We start from the raw sequence: 22482 nt of genomic DNA, 5'->3' as shown, positions 1-22482 counted from the left end.
AGTCGAGCTTCCTTGAACCAATGCTCGCGGACTGCCCGATTTTTAGCGGCACGTTTTCTTCGTGCCCGAAAAGGGTGCGGCTTCTGGCAACGGGCGTATAAAGAGACCGACACTCTTGGCATTGACCGTCACTTCGTAAAACTTTATTTAGCGAATGCTGTTACGCGTGGCGAATGAAGACGTCATCCAAGTGGGCATCGGTGGGGGCCGACCGCCTGGCACAGCCCCCCGTTACAAGATCACACTCATTAGACACACACACACAAAGTGCTGGCCACAAACGAGCCCACAATAACCTCGCTGAATTCGTCGAGGAGCGTGAAGCACCGTCGCAGCAGCGGACGGTGGCCGTCGAACAGAGATGCGCTTCTGCGGCCGCCTGCAACGTTTTTCCTTCCCAATGTGAGGAAGCCACTGGAACTATTCACTTTTAAATGTAGATTGAAAACTAATTAGAACTGCTTTGTTGTTTAGTTTGTCCTTCCCCCGCACCTCCGTTGAGCCACGGTCGGCTACGTACGGTGCGAAAGAAGTTCAATATCCGACCTCCCCCCCTATTGAAGAATCCACCTCATGTGAATGGCAAGTGCATCGGAGCACCAATGACTCTTCTTAAAAGTGTATTTCTTTTATCACTCGAACGGCAGTTACGATGAGGAGTCGCAGTCGGAGGGGACTGAATCGAAACTTTACAAAACAGAAACGCGCTCACTTAGATTTGTCCACGTGACGGCACAACTGGAAACTCACGACCTCTCTCACATGGGACGCGACATTCAAAACCTCGAGCTATACGGAGATGGCTATTGTATGCTTCCTAACAACGTGCGGTCATCTTGTTATATTTTTCAAAGTAGGGTTTGGACTGACACCACCATGTGAAGAATGTGACCGGGTTTTAAACATCCAATGAACAGCAGAGAATCCGGACATCTCCGGTTCAATCCCCCCACACCTCCGTCCGCCTAGCAGCAGAAACATCTGAAAACCGCCTCTTACAAGACGTCTGGGCCAGCATGGAAGAGTAGGCCAAATACCGCGCGGAAGGGCGCTCTCTCGAGCTTCCTCGAGCGGAAGCCATTTATTCCGCCGGCAGTTGCCTGAACAGGCGGTTGCAGGGCTGCGCCTTTAACCTGCACGGCCGGCGGCTGATTGCCGCCTTTGTGTGTTTTTTTTTTATATATACCGGTGGCTCCAGGAGCATCACCCGGGGTGGGTCCCCCCCCCGGGTGGGGTCCTGGGTGGGATCCCCACCCAGGCTAAAAACTGCGATCGGAGACGTCCGGTAAACGGAGGAGCCGTCGCTGCGGCAGCGTCGCCGGCGGCCGCCTCGTCCGTGTGCGTGCCGGGACTACTTTCGCACCGCACGTCGGCCACCGTGGCTCCAATCCGGTGGTGGCACGGGCCGCGGTGGAGCTGCAGCCGGCGGGCGCCTAGTAGAGCTGCAGGTGGGCGGACGTGGACCCGTCGCGCCAGCGAGGGGCGCAGGGGCTGATGAGGACGCGGCACAGGGGGCAGGCGCGCTCGCGGTCGCACCACAGCGCCATGCACTCCGCGCACAGCACGTGCTGCAGCACGCCACACGCAGCACGCCACACGCAGCACGCCACACGCAGCACGCCACACGCAGCACGCCACACGCAGCACGCCACACGCAGCACGCCACACGCAGCACGCCACACGCAGCACGCCACACGCAGCACGCCACACGCAGCACGCCACACGCAGCACAACACACGCAGCACGCCACACGCAGCACGCCACACGCAGCACAACACACGCAGCACAACACACGCAGCACGCCACACGCAGCACAACACACGCAGCACGCCACACGCGGAGTTAGCACGGGACGCGAGGACGGCACAGACACGGCACGCAGCCTGGCATAGCACGCACGGCGGCAGCCTGGCATTCCACGCATATTGATACAATGACACTCCCCTAGAAGATTTTGCTCCCCTTTTTTAACACACACGCGGTCAACAAACACACAGCATGCAACACGCATACACACAATCACACAAAGACAAAGATCCCCCGTATAGCCTTGCCAGACTGTTGGTGCAAGTGCTGTTAGCGAGGAGCACCTATGAAGGCCGGAACGGCACACGAGGGGGTGGGTGGCCAACACCACGCCCGGTCGCCTTTGTCTCCCTAGTGGCGATGTTTAGACACTGCAACAGCTACTCATTTGAGGCTGAGTCGACCTAGGGGAGGCCCAGAACTGGTTTAGATAATCGTCGTTGGCAGTGAGCGGGAATCGAACTCGGGTCGCCAGGTTGGTAGCAGCAGCACACTAACCACCAAAATCACTCGTGGAACCAATCACCGTCGTTCAGAGGAAGGGGTTCTACTGCATAAATAAACACATGGAGACTGCGGCTCGCGGATGGAGCCAGGGGTCTGTATGGAACCATCGGGGCGGGGGGGACGCTTACTCTGCACACGAGCATCAGCGGCTGGGCGAAGGCGGCCTGGCAGATGGGGCAGATGTCGCCGGCCTCCACGCACTGCTGCTTGCTGGCCGGCACGCCGTACACCTGGGAACAAACACAGAGATCCCACCACACCACGCCACCACCACGCATAGCCTTCACAGACCGTTGGAGGCAAGTGCTCTTAGCGAGCGGCAGCAGCGCCTATGAAGGCCGGCACCGTGGCACAGGAGGGGGGTGGGGTGGCCAAGCCAACCACGCCCGTCCGCCTTTGTCTCCCCAGTGCTGATGCTTGCACGCCGCCGCACCAGGAACTCGTACAAGGACGGGTCGGTCTAGGCGAGGCCCAGGCCCGGTTCAAACATTCACCGCAGTCTTGTGGTCGTGAGCGGGAATCAAACTCAGGTGGGTCGCTGGGGTCGTAGTGCGGCGGCGCTAACCAATGCGCCGCCGCTCCCCACTTGGGAACAAAGACAAAGACCTCCCGTGTAGCCCTAAGAGACTGTTGGGGCAAGTGCTGTTAAGCGAGTACCTTTGAAGGCCGGAACAGCACACGACGGGGTGGGCGGCCAGCACCACGCCCGTCCGCCTTTGTCTCCCCAGTGGCGATGTTTACACACCGCACCGGGTACTCATTTGAAGCCGAATCGACCTAGGGAATGGCTCAGGACTGGTTCAGATAATCGCCGCAGGCGTTGGCGGCGGTGAGCGGGAATCGAACTCGGGTCGCCGGGGTTTCGTGTAAGCGTGCGACGCTTCCGACGCACCTGCTGGGCGCACGCCATGGCGCACGACTTCCTCAGCGCGGTGACGTTGCTGTACAGGCCCAGGCACTGCGGGAGAAAGGGCGACAGCTCTTGACGGTCGCAGCAGCGGGCAGCCTGCGGAGGCCTCTCTCTCTCTCGCTCTCTCGCTCTCCTTACTTGGACTACGCTTCGCCACGCCGGGCAGCGTGCGGGTTGCTGGAGCTCATCTGGAGCGCTGGGTGCGTGGTATTGATAGGTGTGCGTGTGTGTACGCGAGTGTGCGAGTGTGCGTGCGTGCGCGACGGATGGCTGGTATTGGAAGCGGTGGGGTCGCGGTGAGCGACTGTGCCACGACACCGATGACCCCAGTTATATGCGCCAATAACAGTGGCGCGTATTTTAACCGTTCCTGGGCCTTCCCTGGGTCGACTCGGCCTCAAATGGGTACCTGGTGTGATGTGGAAACATCACCACTGGGGAGACAAAGGCGGCCGGGCGTGGTGTTTCGATGAAATTCCACAGGTTGTCGTCGACTTGCCGAGGCTACGACTCAAATAAAAAATGCCGACTCATTTAATACTGTAAGAGGTAAAAAATAATGGTGACCTATTTATCCAGGAAAGCCACCCTGAAACCAAGGACACTTAAGGCTGAGCACCTGGAGAAAGCCACGAGTGCAAGGGGGCCACACTCGATCCCCATACACGGTGGCGAGATGTTAACTACCTCGCTTGCTATACTGACGGTCGAGGGATCGATCCCGACCCTGACGCCTGTTGTATATTTGGAGTTTGCGTCTCTCTCTCTCCGTGGTCGTGACGATTGTTTTCCGGGTCCTCCGGTTTTTTCCTCCATATTTAGAATCAAAAACACACGTTTAGGGTTATTTGGCTGCAATAAATTTCCACGCGATAAGCCACTTCGTTGACCTATCATTTGTGTCCAGGTCAGCTACAAAGCCCAGTGGGCCTTAACTGATAAAAAAAAAACAGTGAGTTAATTCTAGTTAGTACAGACAGGAAACAGATGGCGATTAGTCCGCTCGCTGTAACACCTCCGGGCGAGCCACGGCACGGCACATCCTCGACGCCCACGACATTCACGGGGCGAACCACCAACCCCCCGCCCCCCTCCAGCGCTGGTCACATGCCTAGCTCCCACCCAGGCTGGTCAAACGGAGGTCTGGACAGAGTGCTTCACTGCAGAGGTCGCAAACGGGTTTTGATTCCTTACCCCCCGTACCCGTACCCGGCCGCACCAGGGTCGCAAACGGGTACCCGTACCCGTACCCGGCTGTACCCGTACCCTACCCGTACCCGGCCGGGTACGGGTAGGGTATCGGGCATCGGGTACCTGATTGCGACCTCTGGGATGAAGCCATGTTGCAGGCATGGGTGGGTTGATTCTAGGAACTTGAATTGTGAGAAGAGACAAGACGTTGGGAAATGAGTGACAAACAGTTACTCACCAATGACTCACGGCCTACCCGTACCTGTACCCGGCCGCACCAGGGTCGCAAACGGGTACCCGTACCTGTACCCGGCCGGGTACGGGTAGCCGGGTATCGGGTAGGGTACGGGTATCGGGTACCCGGTTGCGACCTCTGCTTCACTGGCCTTGAGGACCTGCCGTGAGGTCATGCGCTCACCGCCGGCCCGCTCACCTTCGCGCAGAAGTACAGGAGGGCAAGCAGCATGTGGAAGAGCCTCGCCTCGCCGAGCCTCCTGGTGCCCATGAGGAAGTGGAACCACGGCAGCGCGGGGAGCAAGTAGCGGTACAGCTGACTGCCCTCCTCCACCAACACGTACCATCGCCCCTGCAGGAGAAATCCCCCCCACCCCGCACACAGAATCTAAGTAGGAAAGTTTCGAGGCATCGTCACCGGTAGCCGTGATCAATCCGCTGATGGCTGAAGGGCTGAAGGGCTGAAGGGCTGAAGGGCCTCACCCCACCCCCACCCCCACCCCCCCCCCCCACAAAGCCGTCGCCGCCACCTCTCACGGCTCCGCAATGCAACGATCCACCCAGCACCTGCACGCGAGCCGATCTCGCCGCTCCATCTCCGTGGAGGACGTGACTGCCACCCGGCGATAACTCTCATCCGCAACGGCCATCATCTCTTCAAGTAACGCATGCCACCCAAGCCCACTTACGTCCAGGAACAGTCTGTAACCTGCGTAGGTCCTCTCATCGGTCGCAAGGGGCGCTGCAGTGGCGAGATATTAACTCTCTCGCCTGGTATGCAGGAAGTCGTGGGCTCCATCCAGACTCTGACGCCTGCTGCTGTGTATTTGGAGTCTGCGTCTCTCTCTCTCCCCGTAGTCACGTGGACTTTTCTCCGGGCCCTCCGGTGTTTCCCTCCACGTTTAAAAATGAACGTCACGCTTCGAGAGCATTTGGCTGCCGCTATAAATTTCCACGTGACGACGACGATGGTGATGAGCCACTTTGTTGAGCTACCGTCCTTGACAGCCGGGTCGCTTCTGAAAAACTACATAGATCATTGGGGACTTAACCTGGTGTGTAAAAAAAAAAAAGTGGCTGCAGCGCGCGTGACGTTGCGTGACGTTGCGTGATGTTGCGCGACCTACCCGTGAACCGAACGGCAGCACCGCGGAAGGCAGAGCCACCAGGAGGCACTTGAGGCCGATGGAGATGAACTTCCCCACAAAGTCTCCGATGCCGACGATCCACAGCAGATCCCACAGCTCCACGGGCAGCAGCGAGGGAGACGCCAGCATTAAGCTGCGCAGGTCGTGAAAAGTGCAGAGCGAGGTGAGCGAGCGAACCCAGTCAGGGGTCGGGATTCGTCATTCTCTCCCCTCTCGTGAGCTCAACGGCGACGACGGGGGACGAACGACCGCCCTGCGGCATTGCGCGCCTCGCCACAAATGAACCGCAACGCTCTCCCTGATCTCGTCAAGGAGCGTAAATCATCATCGTGTGAACTCCGGTCATCCTCGCAGCAGCAGCAGCGTCTTTTGGCTAAGCCATCGAACAAAGACGGTGGCCGGATCGCGCCCCGCTTTCAGATGCGCTTCTGCGGCCGTCTGGAACGCTCTTCTTTCCGATAATAAGAAGCCACTGGAGCTACGCCACTTTTAAATCTACATTGAGAGCTGCTTTTGGTGCGGTAGTTTGTTGTCCTTCCCCTGCACCTCCGATTAGCACGATTGGCTACGTACGGTTGCGAAAGAAGTTCAACATACAACATACATGCATCATACATCATACACACATACAAAGGTGGCAACTCCAATCACCGCGTACCAGCAGAGCTCAGTGCCCACGGTCAGTGGAAGGGCAGAGCGGGAGGGTAAATGGCAGCATGAGGTAGCAATGGAACAGTGAAGGGGCAGCAAAGCTGCCCTGCCCCAATGGGGCACCACGGTGGCTAGGAGATGTTGACTACCTCGCCTGGTGTACAGGAGGTCGTGGATTCGATCCCAACCCTGACGCCTGCTGTAGGTTTGCAGTTTGCGTGTCTCTTGCTCTCTCTCTCTCCGTGGTCGCGTGGATTTTTCTCCTGGTCCTCCGCTTTTTTCCCCTCCACATTTCGAATCAACGCCACACGGCTTCGAGTATTAGGCTGCCACTACGCATTTGCTACATTGCTCAGTGAGCCTTACCTGGTAAAAAGTTAACAATATAAATTTTAAAATGTATTACAAATTTAGTTTGCTACCTGTAATGCAGCCTCTGCGTGCGGAAGGTGTAGTAGAGGAAGGCGACGTTCCCCGCCAGGAACGCGACGAGCCACAGCGTCTTCACGCACGACCTCCGCTCCTGCAGCCGCACGTGCACGGGCAAAGGTGTTCAACGCACGCACACGCAACGCGCGCACGCAACGCGCGCACGCAACGCGCGCACGCACGCAACGCACGCACACACACGGACCACGCGGCCAACGGAAGGCACACGAGCGAGACCGAAGCGCAGTTCTAGGGACGCCGGTCCGACCGTGCCGGACGACGGCAAGGGCGGTCCTTGGTTGCAGGGCGCCTCGCCCCAAGCGGTGACGGCCGCTGGGTCAAGGATAACGGCGGCATACAGGCGGTCGTGGGCTCGACTCCGACTTTCACGCCTGCTGCTGTATATTTGGAATTTGCAGCCTTCACAAGTTAACCGCGCCGTTTCCGAATCGACAGAAAAGGATTTTCCGAGTGAGTCTGTGCGTGCGGAAGGCGCACGTGACTTCACAGCAGAACGGGGCGAGGAGCTGGGAGACTCGGAAGAAGACGGCGGCGAGAAGTCATCGCTGACAATCGGGAAGACGTTGCAGCGGGTGGAGAGCAGGTGTGCAGGGGGGAAGGCCGTCGTCAAGCAGTGGCATAGCGTGGCTGGCATGGGCCCTGGTGGAAGTAAGCTAAACTATAGATAAGGCGCCACTGAGCTAAGTAACTTTCTTTCAGCAGCGACCTGGCTATCACAAATGGTAGCTCAACGGAAGGGGCTTTATCATCAAGTATGGCATTTTTATTCACGTAAAAAATGTCGCGCGTGAATTATGAACCTCGAAACCCGAGCTGGCCGCCCGTCTGGCGGTCCGGCGGTCCGGACGAACAAACTCACCCGGAGCGTCACCTGCGTCTTGAGAGTGCGGTTGGCGTAAAAGAAGGTGAGGAACAGTCCGGCCAGCACGGCCAGCCCTGACGAAACCATCGGGACACACGGACGGGCGCCCGTCAATCAGCGATCCCCGGAGGTGAGTTGCTCGTGTAGTGTGCACGTGAGCTCAGGTCGTTGTCAGTGCAGCCGTGTGGCCATGTGAGTGTGTGGCCGCGTGAGTGTGTGAGTGTGTGGCCGTGTGAGTGTGTGAGTGTGTGGCCGTGTGAGTTTGTGGCCGTGCGAGTGTGTGGCCGCGTAAGTGTGTGGCCGCGTGAGTGTGCGGCCACGTTGCCGCACGGCCGCTGGCCTCACCGCTCACCGAGCCGGTGCTGGTAGCCGAGCCGAGTGAGCAGCAGCAGCAGGAAGGGCAGCCCCCGCTGCAGCCAGCCGAGCAGCGGCCTCATCTCCGCGAACGCCGCCGTGGGATTCCCGGCCTCGCCGCCGGGGTCCCCAGCGTCTCCACCTCCTACACCTCCACCTCCGCCGTCACCCCTGGCTGGCGCCGACGGCTGCGCGGGCGCGTAGGCCGACAGCAGGTGCCGGTGGGCGGGCCCGGACGCGTCGCCCGGCGGGACCCCCGAGGAGCCGCCGCCGGCTCCGTCGTGGCGTGCCACCATCTGCAGCACCACGTCGCCCGCGGAGGACGTGGAGAAGCCGGCCGTGCCCACCGCGAGGCCCGCCATGCTGCCGGGGGGCACGGCGGAGGGGGAGAAGGGGGTGGGAAGGCAACGGAGTTTGAGGTCGGGGCCTTTTGGAGGAGGGAAGCGAGTTCAGGAATTGAAACTAAAACTGAGGTTTGAGTTTGCCGGGTGAGGCTCCACCAAGGTTGTTGGGTTAGATCGCGTAAGTATAAAGTTAAAAAGTGTGCAAGAGAAAGCATTGGAGAGATGCACGCTCTGGGGTCACGCTGCGAGGCAGCAGGAGGAGGAATGCGTGGATTTTTGTTTGCTTTTCCAGGTAAGGCCCCAATGAGCAACAAAATAGAAACATTTTTTTTCAGAAGCGACCTGGCCTATCGCAAATGATCGCTCAATGGAGTGGCTTGTCATCACCGTCTGGAATTATCTATGACAGCCACATGCCTATAAACGCGTGATGTTGATTCTAAATCAGGGGTCGGGAACCTTTTTGACTGGGAGAGCCATAAAAGCCAAATATTTCTAAATATATTTCATTGAGAGCCATATAGTATTTGTAACGTATAATAAATTAAATGTCTTACTTTTAATGCGACTTCTGGCGCTGCATGGTTTTGCTGATGGCCTTGTAGTCTGGTTCATACGTGGTGAGGTTGAGCTTCATGCAGGCGTTGAGGCCCCGTGACCCGTGAAATTTATCTTCAAAACTAATTTGTTTACTTTAAAATGACACAGTATTATTAAGCAATATCACAAGTATTTAAAAAGCAGTTCCAAACTGATTTTTTTATTTTTTCCTGCCCCCCCTCCACCTGCCCCCCCCCCTCCTGCCCCCCCCCCCCCCTCCCAGGGCCCTCGCTGGAGGCCGCGGTGAAGCGGTGGTGGTGGTGGTGATGGTGGTGGCGATGGTGGTGGCGATGGTGGTGGCGGTGGTGATGGTGGTGATGGCGGTGGTGGCGATGGTGGCGGCGGTGTTGGTGGTGATGGTGGTGGTGGTGGTGGCGATGGTGGTGGTGGTGGTGGCGATGGTGGTGGCGGTGGTGATGGTGGTGGCGATGGTGGTGATGGTGGTGGCAGTGTTGGTGGTGGCGGTGATGGTGGTGGTGGCGATGGTGGTGATGGTGGTGGTGGCGATGGTGGTGGCGGTGGTGATGGCGGTGGCGATGGTGGTGGCGGTGGTGGTGATGGTGGTGGCGATGGTGGTGATGGTGGCGATGGTGGCGGTGGCGGTGTTGGTGGTGGTGGTGGTGGCGATGGTGGTGGTGATGGTGGTGATGGCGATGGTGGTGGCGGTGGCGATGGTGGTGGCGGTGGTGATGGTGGTGGCGATGGTGGTGGCGATGGTGGTGGCGGTGGTGATGGCGGTGGCGATGGTGGTGATGGTGGTGGTGGCGATGGTGGTGGCGGTGTTGGTGGTGGTGGTGGTGATGGTGGTGGTGATGGTGGTGGTGGCGATGGTGGTGGTGGTGGCGGTGTTGGTGGTGGTGGTGATGGTGGTGGCGATGGTGGTGATGGTGGTGGTGGCGATGGTGGTGGCGGTGGCGATGGTGGTGGCGGTGGTGGTGATGGTGGTGGCGATGGTGATGGTGGTGGCGATGGTGGTGATGGTGGTGGTGGCGATGGTGGTGGTGGCGGTGTTGGTGGTGGTGGTGGTGGCGATGGTGGTGGTGATGGTGGTGGTGGCGGTGGCGGTGGCGATGGTGGTGGTGGTGGCGGTGGCGATGGTGGTGGCGGTGGTGATGGTGGTGGCGATGGTGGTGATGGTGGTGGTGGCGATGGTGGTGGCGGTGTTGGTGGTGGTGGTGATGGTGGTGGTGGCGATGGTGGTGATGGCGGTGGTGGCGATGGTGGTGGTGGTGGTGATGGTGGTGGCGATGGTGGTGGCGGTGGTGGTGGTGATGGTGGTGGCGATGGTGGTGATGGTGGTGGTGGCGATGGTGGTGGCGGTGTTGGTGGTGATGGTGGTGATGGTGGCGATGGTGGTGGTGGCGATGGTGGTGGCGGTGTTGGTGGTGGCGGTGTTGGTGGTGGTGGCGGTGTTAGTGGTGGTGGCGATGGTGGTGGCGGTGTTGGTGGTGGTGGCGGTGTTGGTGGTGGTGGCGATGGTGGTGGCGGTGTTGGTGGTGGTGGCGATGGTGGTGATGGTGGTGGTGGCGATGGTGGTGGCGGTGTTAGTGGTGGTGGCGATGGTGGTGGCGGTGTTAGTGGTGGTGGCGATGGTGGTGGCGGTGGTGGTGGTGATGGTGGTGACGGTGTTGGTGGTGGTGGCGATGATGGTGATGGTGGCGGTGGTGGTGATGGTGGTGATGGTGGAGGTGGTGAAGGTGGTGGTGGAGGTGGTGGTGGTGAAGGTGGTGGTGGTGGTGGAGGTGGTGGTGGTGATGGTGGTGGTGTTAGTGATGTTGGTGGTGGCGGTGGCTCACCTCGAGTCGAGGTCACCGTCCTGCTGGAGGCTCTCGGAGCCACGCCGCCTCTGCATCGCGGCTCACCGCGTCCGCATGGCGCCCTCTTTGTCACCCCCCCCCCGCCCAACAACAACTAACAGTCACACAGCATCACCACCACCAACAACAACAACTAATCACACAGCATCACCAACAACAACCACTAACTGTCACACCGCACCACCACCACCGTCATCACTTCCTCACTCCCAGGCTCCACGAGCGAATCGCAGGTCGAGACGTGACAGGCAAACAGCCAGGACACACCCACACACCCACTACGGACACGCCCACTCACACAGGACACGCCCACTCACACAGGACACACCCACTACGGGCACGCCCACTCACACAGGACACGCCCACTCACACAGGACACACCCACTAAGGACACGCCCACTCACACAGGACACACCCACTAAGGACACGCCCACACACCCACTAAGGACACACCTACACACCCACTAAGGACACGCCCACTCACACAGGACACACCCACCCACCCAGGACACACCCACCCACCCAGGACACACCCACCCAGGACACGCCCACTAGGAACACACCCACGCACCCAGGACACACCCACTCATACAGGACACACCCACTCACACAGGACACACCCACTAGGAACACACCCACCCACCCAGGACACACCCACCCACCCATCCACCCACGTCAGTGCGCTACTCGTTGAAGAAGAGCAGCAGGTGACGTCTTTAAACATCTTGGGGTGTGAAAGCGCAGACGTCGGTTCTGTTTCATGCGCAGCGATTGAACAACGCGTGTGTGCGTGTGTGTGCGCGTGTGTGTGCGCGTGTGTGTGTTGGTGTGGGTGTGTGTGTGTGGGTGTGTGTGTGTTGGTGTGTGTGTTGGTGTGTGTGTGTGTGTTGGTGTGGGTGTGTGTTGGTGTGGGTGTGTTGGTGTGTGTACGCGTGTTGTGCCGTGCAGGGCCGGCCTTCCATGGGGCGCCACGGTGGCTAGGAGATTAGTGGCCGGCACCACGCCCGGCCGCCTTTGTCTCCCCTAGTGACGTTGACTACACCCCGCACCAGGTACTCGTTTACTGCTCAATCGATCTCAGGGAGGCCCAGGACCGTCACTCGGGTCGCGGGGCTCGTAGTGTAGCGCGCTAACCACTGCGCCACCGCTCCTCCTACCAACACCCACAGGACACACACACACCCAATACCGACACTCGGCCATTGGCTACTAAGTGACGGTGACGTCACCACGGCTCCTGTGCCAGGCTAGGTCCACTTCGAGGCCACGTGGAGTGTCGAAGGCTCGCTGCAGACAGGAGGTGTCGGGACAGACCCTGCAGGTGCCATGGGTTGGCTGACCGAGATGACTGGCAGATGCACCACCAGCTGTACCCCCTACTGTGCCAGGCTAGGTGCAGGAGGTCTCGGGACAGACCCTGCAGGTGCCATGGGTTGACTGACTGAGATGACCGGCAGATGCACCACCAGCTGTACCCCCTACTGTGCCAGGCTAGGTGCAGGAGGTCTCGGGACAGAACCAGCAGGTGCCATGGGTTGACTGACCGAGATGACTGGCAGATGCACCACCAGCTGTACCCCCCTACTGTGCCAGGCTAGGTGCAGGAGGTCTCGGGACAGACCCTGCAGGTGCCATGGATTGGCTGACTGAGATGACCGGCAGATGCACCACCAGCTCTACCCCTCAGCTGTACCAACTTGCTGTATTTTATCCGCCCGGCGCTCCGCTCGTTGTTGTGAGCGTCGCTCCTCTGCCCTCCGTTGTTGTTGCTGGAGGGCGACTGCCTCCAACTGCCCAGTAGCAGCGTCCTTCACGAGCCTCCTCCGCCACAGACTCACACGCGCAGTGTACTAATAATATATCTTGGCAGGGTGTACTGGAACGCGACCAATAACGCCCCCCCCAACACTCTGCATGCAAGGGGCCAAAGGGGCCGCCCATAAATGACGTCACGTGATTTTGGACGATTTTTGACCGCCTCCCCCCTCGTCGCACGGCGTCACAAAAAGTCAGACCCCCCCCCCCCACAAATATGACGTCACAAAGCTCTGCCCCCACCCCCCAAAACCATATTTCCATTTTGAAAATAAAACATGCTTCAAATCGCTTTAAACTATTGTCATTGTAGTGCGTATTTAATGTGGCGCTGCACTCTGATGTTGTAGGAGAAAACATTTATTAAAAAGTCTATTTAACTAAGTAGAACGTGTCGTCTATATTTATTGAAAGTTGCGCATTTTGACGTGACGTCACATTTCTCAAACCCCACCCCCCTCGTCACACATCGTCACAAATGTCTGACCCCCCCCCCCCCCAAGGGGCGTGACGTGAAAGTGACGACTGGACAGCACTCTACTCTTTGGCCTTTCAGCTTTTAACTAAACACCGAGCAATGATGTCATAGAGAGCACGGACACTGTAACCCCGCCAGGCGAACGAGCCCATCATCGTGACCCCGGTCCTGTAAAGTAACGTGTAAAGTAACGTTTAAAATACATATTTAAAGTATAAAATGTATATGTTTGTATTTGTTCGCAGATTTGCGGTGCAAGTTCGTGAAAAAAAAATTCGCTGTGGCTGAACGAAATATATTGTGTCGTGGGAATTACAGGATTTGCGTGTTTTTAAAGTGGTGTTTATTGATGGATATGCTGCTGTAGTACAATATACCCACTAAAGTTGTCTTCTTCGTATGTCTGATGCTAGTTGGGGGGGGGGGAGGGGGGGTTCTTCCATACTTCACCACGCCGGTCAGTGCGGGTTGGTGAATGAAACAGGGAGAGAGATGGTTTCGATTATGGAATAAAAAAAAACGGGGAGATGGAGCGATGCAATCAGCGCAGGCGACATCTGCGAATCGCACAACCCTCGGCAGCTTGCGGGACGCTTTTCATCCAGCGGTGGATTGACCCTGGCTGCTGCTGCTGCTGCTGATGATGATGCTGATGATGGTGGCGACTGTCGTTTGGTGAATGTCTACGCAGATTGATGAGTCAAGGTCCGCAGACCATGGCGGAGGGGCCCCCTCGAACCTTTCCGCAAGTCAAGGAGATGGTTGCGGCTGCACACAGAGCCTCCTCGGCCACGGAGAAGCTTCGCTTTTACGAGCAGTGGGCAAAGGATTACGATGCGGTGAGGTTTCATTCAGTCAGTCGTTCCCTGTGAGATTGCCCTCACCTCTCTTGTCTGCGGTGTGATGTAGTTAACTACCTCGCCTGGTACGCAGGAGGTCGTGGGTTCGATCCCGACCCTGACGCCTGTTGTATATTTGGGGTTTGCATGTCTCTCTCTCTCATCATCATCACGGTGGCTAGGAGATGTTGACTACCTCGCCTGGTACGCAGGAGGTCGTGGGTTCGATCCCGACCCTGACGCCTGTTGTATATTTGGGGTTTGCATGTCTCTCTCTCTCATCATCATCACGGTGGCTAGGAGATGTTGACTACCTCGCCTGGTACGCAGGAGGTCGTGGGTTCGATCCCGACCCTGACGCCTGTTGTATATTTGGGGTTTGCATGTCTCTCTCTCTCATCATCATCACGGTGGCTAGGAGATGTTGACTACCTCGCCTGGTACGCAGGAGGTCGTGGGTTCGATCTCGGCCCCGATGCCTGTTGTATATTTGGGGTTTGCGTGTCTCTTTCTCTCATCATCACGGTGGCTAGATGTTAACGACCTCGCCTGGTATACAGGAAGTCGTGGGTTCGATCTTGGCCCCGATGCCTGCTGTATATTTGGAGTTTGCGTGTCTCTCTCTCTCCCCGTGGTTGCGTGGATTGTTTGGTCCGGATCCTCCTGTTTTTCCCTCCACATTTAGAAACATGCATTGAGATTGTTTAGATTATTTTCCTGCTCTAAATTTCCAAATGCTGGGCCACTTTGTTGAGCTATCGTTTGTGGTGGCCAGGTCGCTCCTGAAAAATAAGTTGATACCTCAGTGGGCTTAGCCTGGAAGGATGGGGATGGTTTCGTTTTATTTGTTTGTATTTGGGTGATTTTTTTTTTATCTTTCTTGTACTTTGCTCTCCCTACCGTGTTATTGTACAGTCTGTTGTAGTAACATTCTTACCCCACGCTTTATAGCTCATCGAATTCCTCCAATATAAATACACTTTCTGATTCTGTATTTCAACAATTCATCTCTGTGATCTGATCTGGCATTCATTCTCTTGTCTTCTGTGAGATTTCATTCATTCATTCCCATCTACGACCTGCGAAATTGCATTCTCATCCCATTGTCCGTTTCAAAGAGCGTCTCCTGTCTGAGTACTTGACTCCGATTCCACGCCTCCAACGCTGTCTCGCTGTCTCCACCTTGCCAAGCAGCACTGCCCGGCGCTGCCAATACGCGGTCAAATAACCGCCGCGACTCGGTTTACTGTGATTACATTACACTGGTCAACACACTCTTTCTGGCATAAGGTATTCCAACGGCTTTAAGGTAATTTTGGGGTGCTGATTCCAAATCTGGCCTCAGTTTTTGTCTATCACATCAGGTTTTTGAGATATCAAATATTGCATTTTAAATAAAAACTGCGGAAGAAAAATATTAAATAAATGTGGATATCTACATAAAATTATATTATAGACACACTATCCTAAATGAGATGTGATAGAGCAAATCTGAGATCATATTTGGAATCAGCACCCTGAAATTAGTCTAAAACAACTGCGTGATGGCACGTGTTGGTGTGTGTTGGTGTGTGTTGGTGTGTGTTGGTGCGTGTTGGTGCGTGTTGGTGCATGTTGGTGCGTGTTGGTGTGTGTTGGTGCGTGTTGGTGTGTGTTGGTGCGTGTTGGTGTGTGTTGGTGCGTGTTGGTGCGTGTTGGTGTGTGATGGTGCGTGTTGGTGTGTGATGGTGCGTGTTGGTGTGTGTTGGTGCGTGTTGGTGTGTGATGGTGTGTGTTGGTGCGTGTTGGTGCGTGTTGGTGCATGTTGGTGCGTGTTGGTGTGTGTTGGTGCGTGTTGGTGTGTGATGGTGTGTGTTGGTGCGTGTTGGTGTGTGTTGGTGCATGTTGGTGCGTGTTGGTGCGTGTTGGTGCGTGTTGGTGCATGTTGGTGCGTGTTGGTGCGTGTTGGTGTGTGTTGGTGCGTGTTGGTGTGTGTTGGTGCGTGTTGGTGCGTGTTGGTGTGTGTTGGTGCGTGTTGGTGTGTGATGGTGTGTGTTGGTGCGTGTTGGTGTGTGTTGGTGCATGTTGGTGCGTGTTGGTGCGTGTTGGTGCGTGTTGGTGCATGTTGGTGCGTGTTGGTGCGTGTTGGTGCGTGTTGGTGCGTGTTGGTGCGTGTTGGTGCGTGTTTGTGCGTGTTGGTGCGTGTTGGTGTGTGATGGTGTGTGTTGGTGCGTGTTGGTGTGTGTTGGTGAGTGTTGGTGCATGTTGGTGCGTGTTGGTGCGTGTTGGTGCGTGTTGGTGCGTGTTGGTGCATGTTGGTGTGTGTTGGTGCGTGTTGGTGCGTGTTGGTGTGTGTTGGTGCGTGTTGGTGCGTGTTGGTGTGTGATGGTGTGTGTTGGTGCGTGTTGGTGTGTGTTGGTGTGTGTTGGTGCGTGTTGGTGCGTGTTGGTGTGTGTTGGTGCATGTTGGTGCGTGTTGGTGTGTGTTGGTGCGTGTTGGTGTGTGATGGTGTGTGTTGGTGCGTGTTGGTGTGTGTTGGTGTGTGTTGGTGCATATTGGTGCGTGTTGGTGCGTGTTGGTGTGTGATGGTGTGTGTTGGTGCGTGTTGGTGTGTGATGGTGTGTGTTGGTGCGTGTTGGTGTGTGTTGGTGCGTGTTGGTGCGTGTTGGTGCGTGTTGGTGTGTGTTGGTGCGTGTTGGTGCGTGTTGGTGCATGTTGGTGCGTGTTGGTGCGTGTTGGTGTGTGTTGGTGCATGTTGGTGCGTGTTGGTGCGTGTTGGTGCGTGTTGGTGCGTGTTGGTGCGTGTTGGCGCGTGTTGGCGCGTGTTGGTGCGTGTTGGTGCGTGTTGGTGCGTGTTGGTGCATGTTGGTGCGTGTTGGTGCGTGTTGGTGCGTGTTGGTGCGTGTTGGTGCGTGTTGGCGCGTGTTGGCGCGTGTTGGCGCGTGTTGGTGCGTGTTTGTGCGTGTTGGTGCGTGTTGGCGCGTGTTGGTGCGTGTTGGTGCGTGTTGGTGCGTGTTGGTGCGTGTTGGTGCGTGTTGGTGCGTGTTGGTGCGTGTTGGCGCGTGTTGGTGTGTGTTGGTGCATGTTGGTGTGTGTTTGTGCGTGTTGGTGTGTGTTGGCGCGTGTTGGTGCGTGTTTGTGCGTGTTGGTGTGTGTTGGTGCGTGTTGGTGCGTGCGTCCCCGCAGGACGTGCACGTGCTAGAGTACCGTGCGCCGTTCCTCGCGGCCGAGATGCTGGCGTCCCGCGTGCCGGCGGGCGAGCGGGCGAGCGCCTCCGTGCTGGACGTGGCGTGCGGGACCGGACTCGTGGCTCAGCAGGTCAGGGTTGACTACGTACGGTGCGAAAGAAGTTCAACACATACAGTTACAACTCTACCCACCCAAATCCCACTCCCACGTCTTCCCCTACCCCACCGCCCCCGCGTTGAGCGAGGAGCTGACGTGACCCCCCCCCCCTCCCCAAGCTTCAAACTAGCACACAGCGACGCGCAAAGAAGCACTCCCCTCCGCCCTTGCACCGTGCACCGTGAAAACAACAATCAAGAGTTCCCCAAGTACTCCACCACCACCACCATCACCACCACCACCATCACCACCACCACCATCACCACCACCATCACTATCACCATCACCACCACCATCACCACCACCACCAGCAGCAGCAGCAGCAGTTGCTTACGAGTTGGCTGCAGCTGTTCATATTCTGCAGCGCTCCCCAACCTTGTTTTGGCACCAGGGACGGGTTCGTGGAAGACAATTTTTTTCACGGACCGGGGTGGAGGGGGGGGGTCATCATTGGGTCTTTCCCCCTTTTCAAAGAAGCTCTCCAGCCACGTTAGTTTTTTACTCATTTTGGCTACTAGGGGTTAGAGCTTGTGGGCTCGCCAACACCGTGACAAGTGCGGGAAAGAGGCACGGATGGAAGTGGTAAATAATTAAATAATGGGGGCGGCCCACGCACGGACTCACCGCTCTCACCTCCTGCTGCTGCTGCTGCTGTGCGGCCCGGTTCCTAACAGGCCACGGACCGGTAGCGGTCCGCGTCCCGGGGGTTGGGGACCGCTGATATTCTGGATGTGTCTGAAGGCAGCGTATTGTCCTGCGGCCGCCCGACACCCAGCTTGACGTATAGTGAGTGAGATTAAGGTGAAGAAGAGTTCAAATGCACGGCATGGATGCCTCACCGGCGTCGTCATGGCAAATGCAAATTTCAAAAACAGCGCTGCAAAAATAAATAACAAATCCTTTCGGCCGGCCGGACTTCAAACTCGACGATTTCAACAAACCCCACCGGCGCGACGCGCTGTTCTCATTTGCCGGCCCTTCGCTCCCGTCAGCTGCAGCGGCTGGGCTTTCGACGGATCCGCGGAATTGACGGAAGCGCGGAGATGTTGGACGTGGCCGCGACGAAAGGCGTTTACGAGAGCACGCGGCGCTGCGTCTTGGGGGACGATCCCTTACCTCTCGAGTCCGGTGAGTTTTTTTTTATTTCGTGATGAAAGACGGATGATGTTTACCGCTGTCAATGCGAGGTCTTGGGTGCCTCGAACGATTTCAACGGCGGGGTCGTTGGCTCGTGGCGGCCGAGAGAAGGGAACGGCCCACTCCGCTGTCATTTCAATTTAAAAAGAAAATAATAATAATAACAAATAGGTAAGCGTCGGTTTTTTACCCTTTTATCTGGCAACAAAACTGACACCTTTTTTTCCAAGGAGTCATGTTTGCATTGACCACAATACTTGTGGTCGGAATGCAAACAAAAGACACAACTCTGATCATGTATGCACTGTCCTTGAAATTGATTGGTCCACACCCGAGACAGCTTTTCTTAGAGCCTAGTCTCACATGGTGTTGGTTTTATTGCCAGATAAAAGGGTAAAACACTAATGATCATATTTTGCTACTGGCAAAGGAGGTTCCAATGGTGTAAATGCTTACCCCGAGCTCTCATACTCTGATGGTGCATTGTCTTTGAGTTGTGCGCCTTTTGGCGTCATCTGGTCCAACACCATGTGAGACTAGGCTCTAAGAAAAGCTGTCTCTTGTGTGGACCAATCAATTTCAAGGACAGTGCATACATTATCAGAGTTGTGTTTTTTGTTTGCATTCCGACCGCAGGTATTGTGGTCAATGCAAACATGACTCCTCGTAAAAAAAGGTGTCAGTTTTGTTTCCAAATAAAAGGGTAAAAAAACAATTATCATATTTTGCTACTGACAAAAGAGGTTCTAATGGTGAAGGTAAGCGTCGTTACACATTGCAGAGCCCGACAGCTGCCCTCTCTCTCCCCAGATGCGTTTGACGCGGTGATAATTGTCGGAGCGCTCAGCGACGGGCAGGTCCCCCATGCCATCCTTCCCGAGTTGGTCCGAGTCGCCAAACCAGGTGGGGTAACGTTGCACCCTTCACTCGTTGTCCGTCAAACTCGCAGTGCACACGAAGGTTCCTCTTTCTTACAACCACGGATGGAATGTCACGACGGACGAGCGCCTATGAAGCTGGCACAGCACACGCTCAGGGCGCCGTGGTGGCTAGGAGATGTTAACTACCTCGCCTGGTGTGCAGGAGGTCGTGGGTTCAATCCCGACCCTGACGCCTGCTGCTGCTGTATATTTGGAGTTTGCGTGTCTCTCTCTCATCATCATCACGTTGGCTAGGAGATGTGAACTACCTCGCCTGGTGTGCAGGAGGTCGTGGGTTCCATCCCGACCCTGACGCCTGTTATATATTTGGAGTTTGCGTGTTCTCCGCATGGCCACGTGGATTCTTTTTTTCTCCACGTCCTCCAGCTATTCCCTCCACATTTCAAAACATGCGTTGCGAGTATTTGGCTGCTATAAATGTCCACACAGTAAGCCACTTCGTTTAGGTATCATTCGTGGCCAGGTCACTTCTGACAAAGAGCTGTACAGCTCAGTGGGCCTTACCTGGTGAAATAAAAACAATATTTTAGTTTGCAGCTTAGCCACCCATGTATCCCCCTCCCCACCCTTCCCTTCCTCATCGCACTGCCCCCACCCCACGCACTCGCGCCGAGGTTGCATCATCTAAACGAGGTCCTGGATTCCGCTGGAGATGGTGCACGGCACGTAGACGACCGTGCGAACCGGAGGGGCGGGCGGAGGACAACAAACTAAACAGTTGAACACGTAAACTTTGGCGACAGAATGTCATCCAAAACAGAGGGTTTTTTTTGGTGTTAGATCGCGTAAATATATAAATGTGTCGTTAAACCCGCCACCGCCCGACACAGCCAACGAGTCAGGTTTGCCATGTAAACAGAACGTGGCCAATTCGTCACTAGTACAGCACGCCGGTGTGTTGGAGAGCCAAGCCACAACATTTACAATCCGAGTTCGACGTTTCGCCAGTAATTACAAGCGGCATCATCAGTAACGAATTGGCCACGTTCTGTTGACGTGACACTAAACCTCACTAATTGGCTGTGTCGTGTGGTGCCGGGTTTAACGACGCATTTATATTTACGCAATCTAACCCAAAACAATGGAAACTGAACACAAAAAGCAGTTCTACAATGAATGAGTTCCCAGCCAAGATGAAAAAGTGCACATCCGCAGTGGCTTCCTGATATCGGAATGAAGAGCGTTCCACATGTCACTGCACCATCCTCCCCCCACCCCCCACGTGAACGCTCGACTATAATTAATCATTCACGTGCGCAAATGCGCGGGACCCCCACCTCCCCCCCGAGCCGGCTGCTGCAGAGTGTGGCTCTCCGCTCCACTGACTTTGCTCGTTAAAACCCAGGACTTTCCGGCACCGACCAGAATGTGTTTTTTTCTTTCTTGTGCTGCTGCTGCTGCGGCTGCTGTGGCTGCAGCAGCCCGTCCTTACACAAACAACCACGCTGACATTTTGGGTGACCGCTGTTACCACTGAGTGTGCACCAAATTCCGGCAACATCGCACGATGATGGGGCTGCTTGTAGTCACCGGGCGAAAACGTCGCGTGGTACTCTAATTGTTCGACGCTGTGGGGTTTGCTCTGCAACACCGCCGGTGTGCTGCTGACACAACGACGAAGTGGCACGATTTTGCTTACGCGACAAAGCTTCCTAATTGGCAGTGTCGTTTGGTTGGCGGGGTTAACGACACGTTGAGATCTCACCCAACAAAAACCTCTCCTGGGAATTGAACACGAAGGTGATTTATCAAATGTTAAATTTCGATTTAAAGCTTTCGTGACTGCAGGGATGCATCTTCTTGGTTCTTTCGGTAAAGTCACGTAGAAGGGAAATAATAAAATAATAAAAATAAACATAATAAAATATTTTATAATATTATTTTATTATGTTTTATTTTTTTATATTATTTTATTATGTTTAATTTATTGTATTATTTCCCTTCTACGTGACTTTATCAAATGTTGAGCAATGTGTACCACGACGCAGGCACGCGGTGGCCTCGTCTTGCGAACGACGCCACGGGTATCTTTAACGTCCAGGGGGCAAGCGGAGAGCGCGAAGTTGTTGCTCACGCCACTGCTGGCTCGAGCAAACTCCGTCCGGCCGGGAGGGGGAGGGCAGTAATTGGCCTACTCTTCCACGTGTGACCAGACGTGTCTGGAAGAGGTGGGCGTAAGCCACAATCAGAATCAAAATGTTTGTTTACGCTGGAGGAATCCGATGAGCGATCGAGCTCTTTTTTCACAGATGTCCAACATTGTTACCCACATTGTCACCCACATTGTCACCACATTGTCACCCACATTGTCACCCACATTGTCACCCACATTGTCACCCGACCACACGCGACTAACTGCGGCGCACGGCTGGGTGGGCAGGTGCGGTGGGTTTTGAGAAACGGTCCTCAATTGGCGAACTGGCAACGTCCCGCGTTAGGAGCCCAGCGCCCTGATCATCCCACATGACCATCCCACCATCGAACCCACGACCTCCTGTACACCAAGTGAGGTAGTCAACATCTCCTAGCCACCGTGATGATGATGAGAGAGAGAGACGCGCAGACTCCAAATATACAGCAGCAGGCGTCAGGGTCGGAATCGAACCCACGACCTCCTGCACACCAGACGAGGTAGTCAACATCTCCTAACCACACGTAGCGCCTCCACCCCTCTTGTCACCGACTCCGCTACCGCCGCTGTGTCGTCACAGGGGCGCCGCTGTGTCGTCACAGGGGTGCCGCTGTGTCGTCACAGGGGCGCCGCTGTGTCGTCACAGGGGCGCCGCTGTGTCGTCACAGGGGCGCCGCTGTGTCGTCACGGGTGCCGCTGTGTCGTCACAGGGGCGCCGCTGTGCCTGACGACGCGCTCGAGCGCGCAGAACGCGGACTTCCTGCTCCAGCTGGAGGGCCGCATGTGGGAGCTGAGCTCCGCGGGCGCCTGGCGGCTCGAGGCGCGGCAGGAGGAGGCGCGCTGGGAGCGAGACGTCGTCGCGGGCACGGCCACGCCGTCGTACGTCCCGGGAGTCGTGTACCTCTACCGCAAGCTCGACTAATAAACATCAATATTTTGCTTT

The 22482-nt window shown here is 56.2% G+C and overlaps 2 protein-coding genes across 2 annotated transcripts; one reads left to right on the top strand and one right to left on the bottom strand.

Annotated features, from left to right (window-relative positions):
• Positions 1-121: 121 nt before the first annotated feature.
• Positions 122-11165, bottom strand: RNFT1 (ring finger protein, transmembrane 1). Its single transcript, XM_078612082.1, has 9 exons — positions 10854-11165; positions 8112-8476; positions 7757-7833; positions 6870-6970; positions 5776-5929; positions 4848-5000; positions 3206-3271; positions 2442-2543; positions 122-1568 (listed from the first exon to the last, which is right to left on the bottom strand). The coding sequence occupies exons 1-9, from the start codon at positions 10907-10909 to the stop codon at positions 1434-1436; spliced, it is 1209 nt and encodes a 402-aa protein (XP_078468208.1). The 5' UTR covers positions 10910-11165; the 3' UTR covers positions 122-1433.
• Positions 11166-11529: 364 nt separating this feature from the next.
• On the top strand, positions 11530-22482 carry LOC144731078 (methyltransferase-like protein 27). The gene is made up of 6 exons (XM_078612083.1): positions 11530-11581; positions 13859-14006; positions 17172-17303; positions 18323-18458; positions 19278-19370; positions 22250-22482. Exons 2-6 carry the CDS (start codon positions 13863-13865, stop codon positions 22459-22461), a joined length of 717 nt encoding a protein of 238 aa, XP_078468209.1. The 5' UTR covers positions 11530-11581; positions 13859-13862; the 3' UTR covers positions 22462-22482.

The sequence above is a fragment of the Lampetra planeri genome, chromosome 37, assembly GCF_965212315.1.
Source record: "Lampetra planeri chromosome 37, kcLamPlan1.2.h2, whole genome shotgun sequence".
NCBI lineage: Eukaryota > Metazoa > Chordata > Hyperoartia > Petromyzontiformes > Petromyzontidae > Lampetra > Lampetra planeri.
Note: the sequence above shows the minus strand (reverse complement) of the source record. Positions and strands in the feature narration are given on the sequence as shown.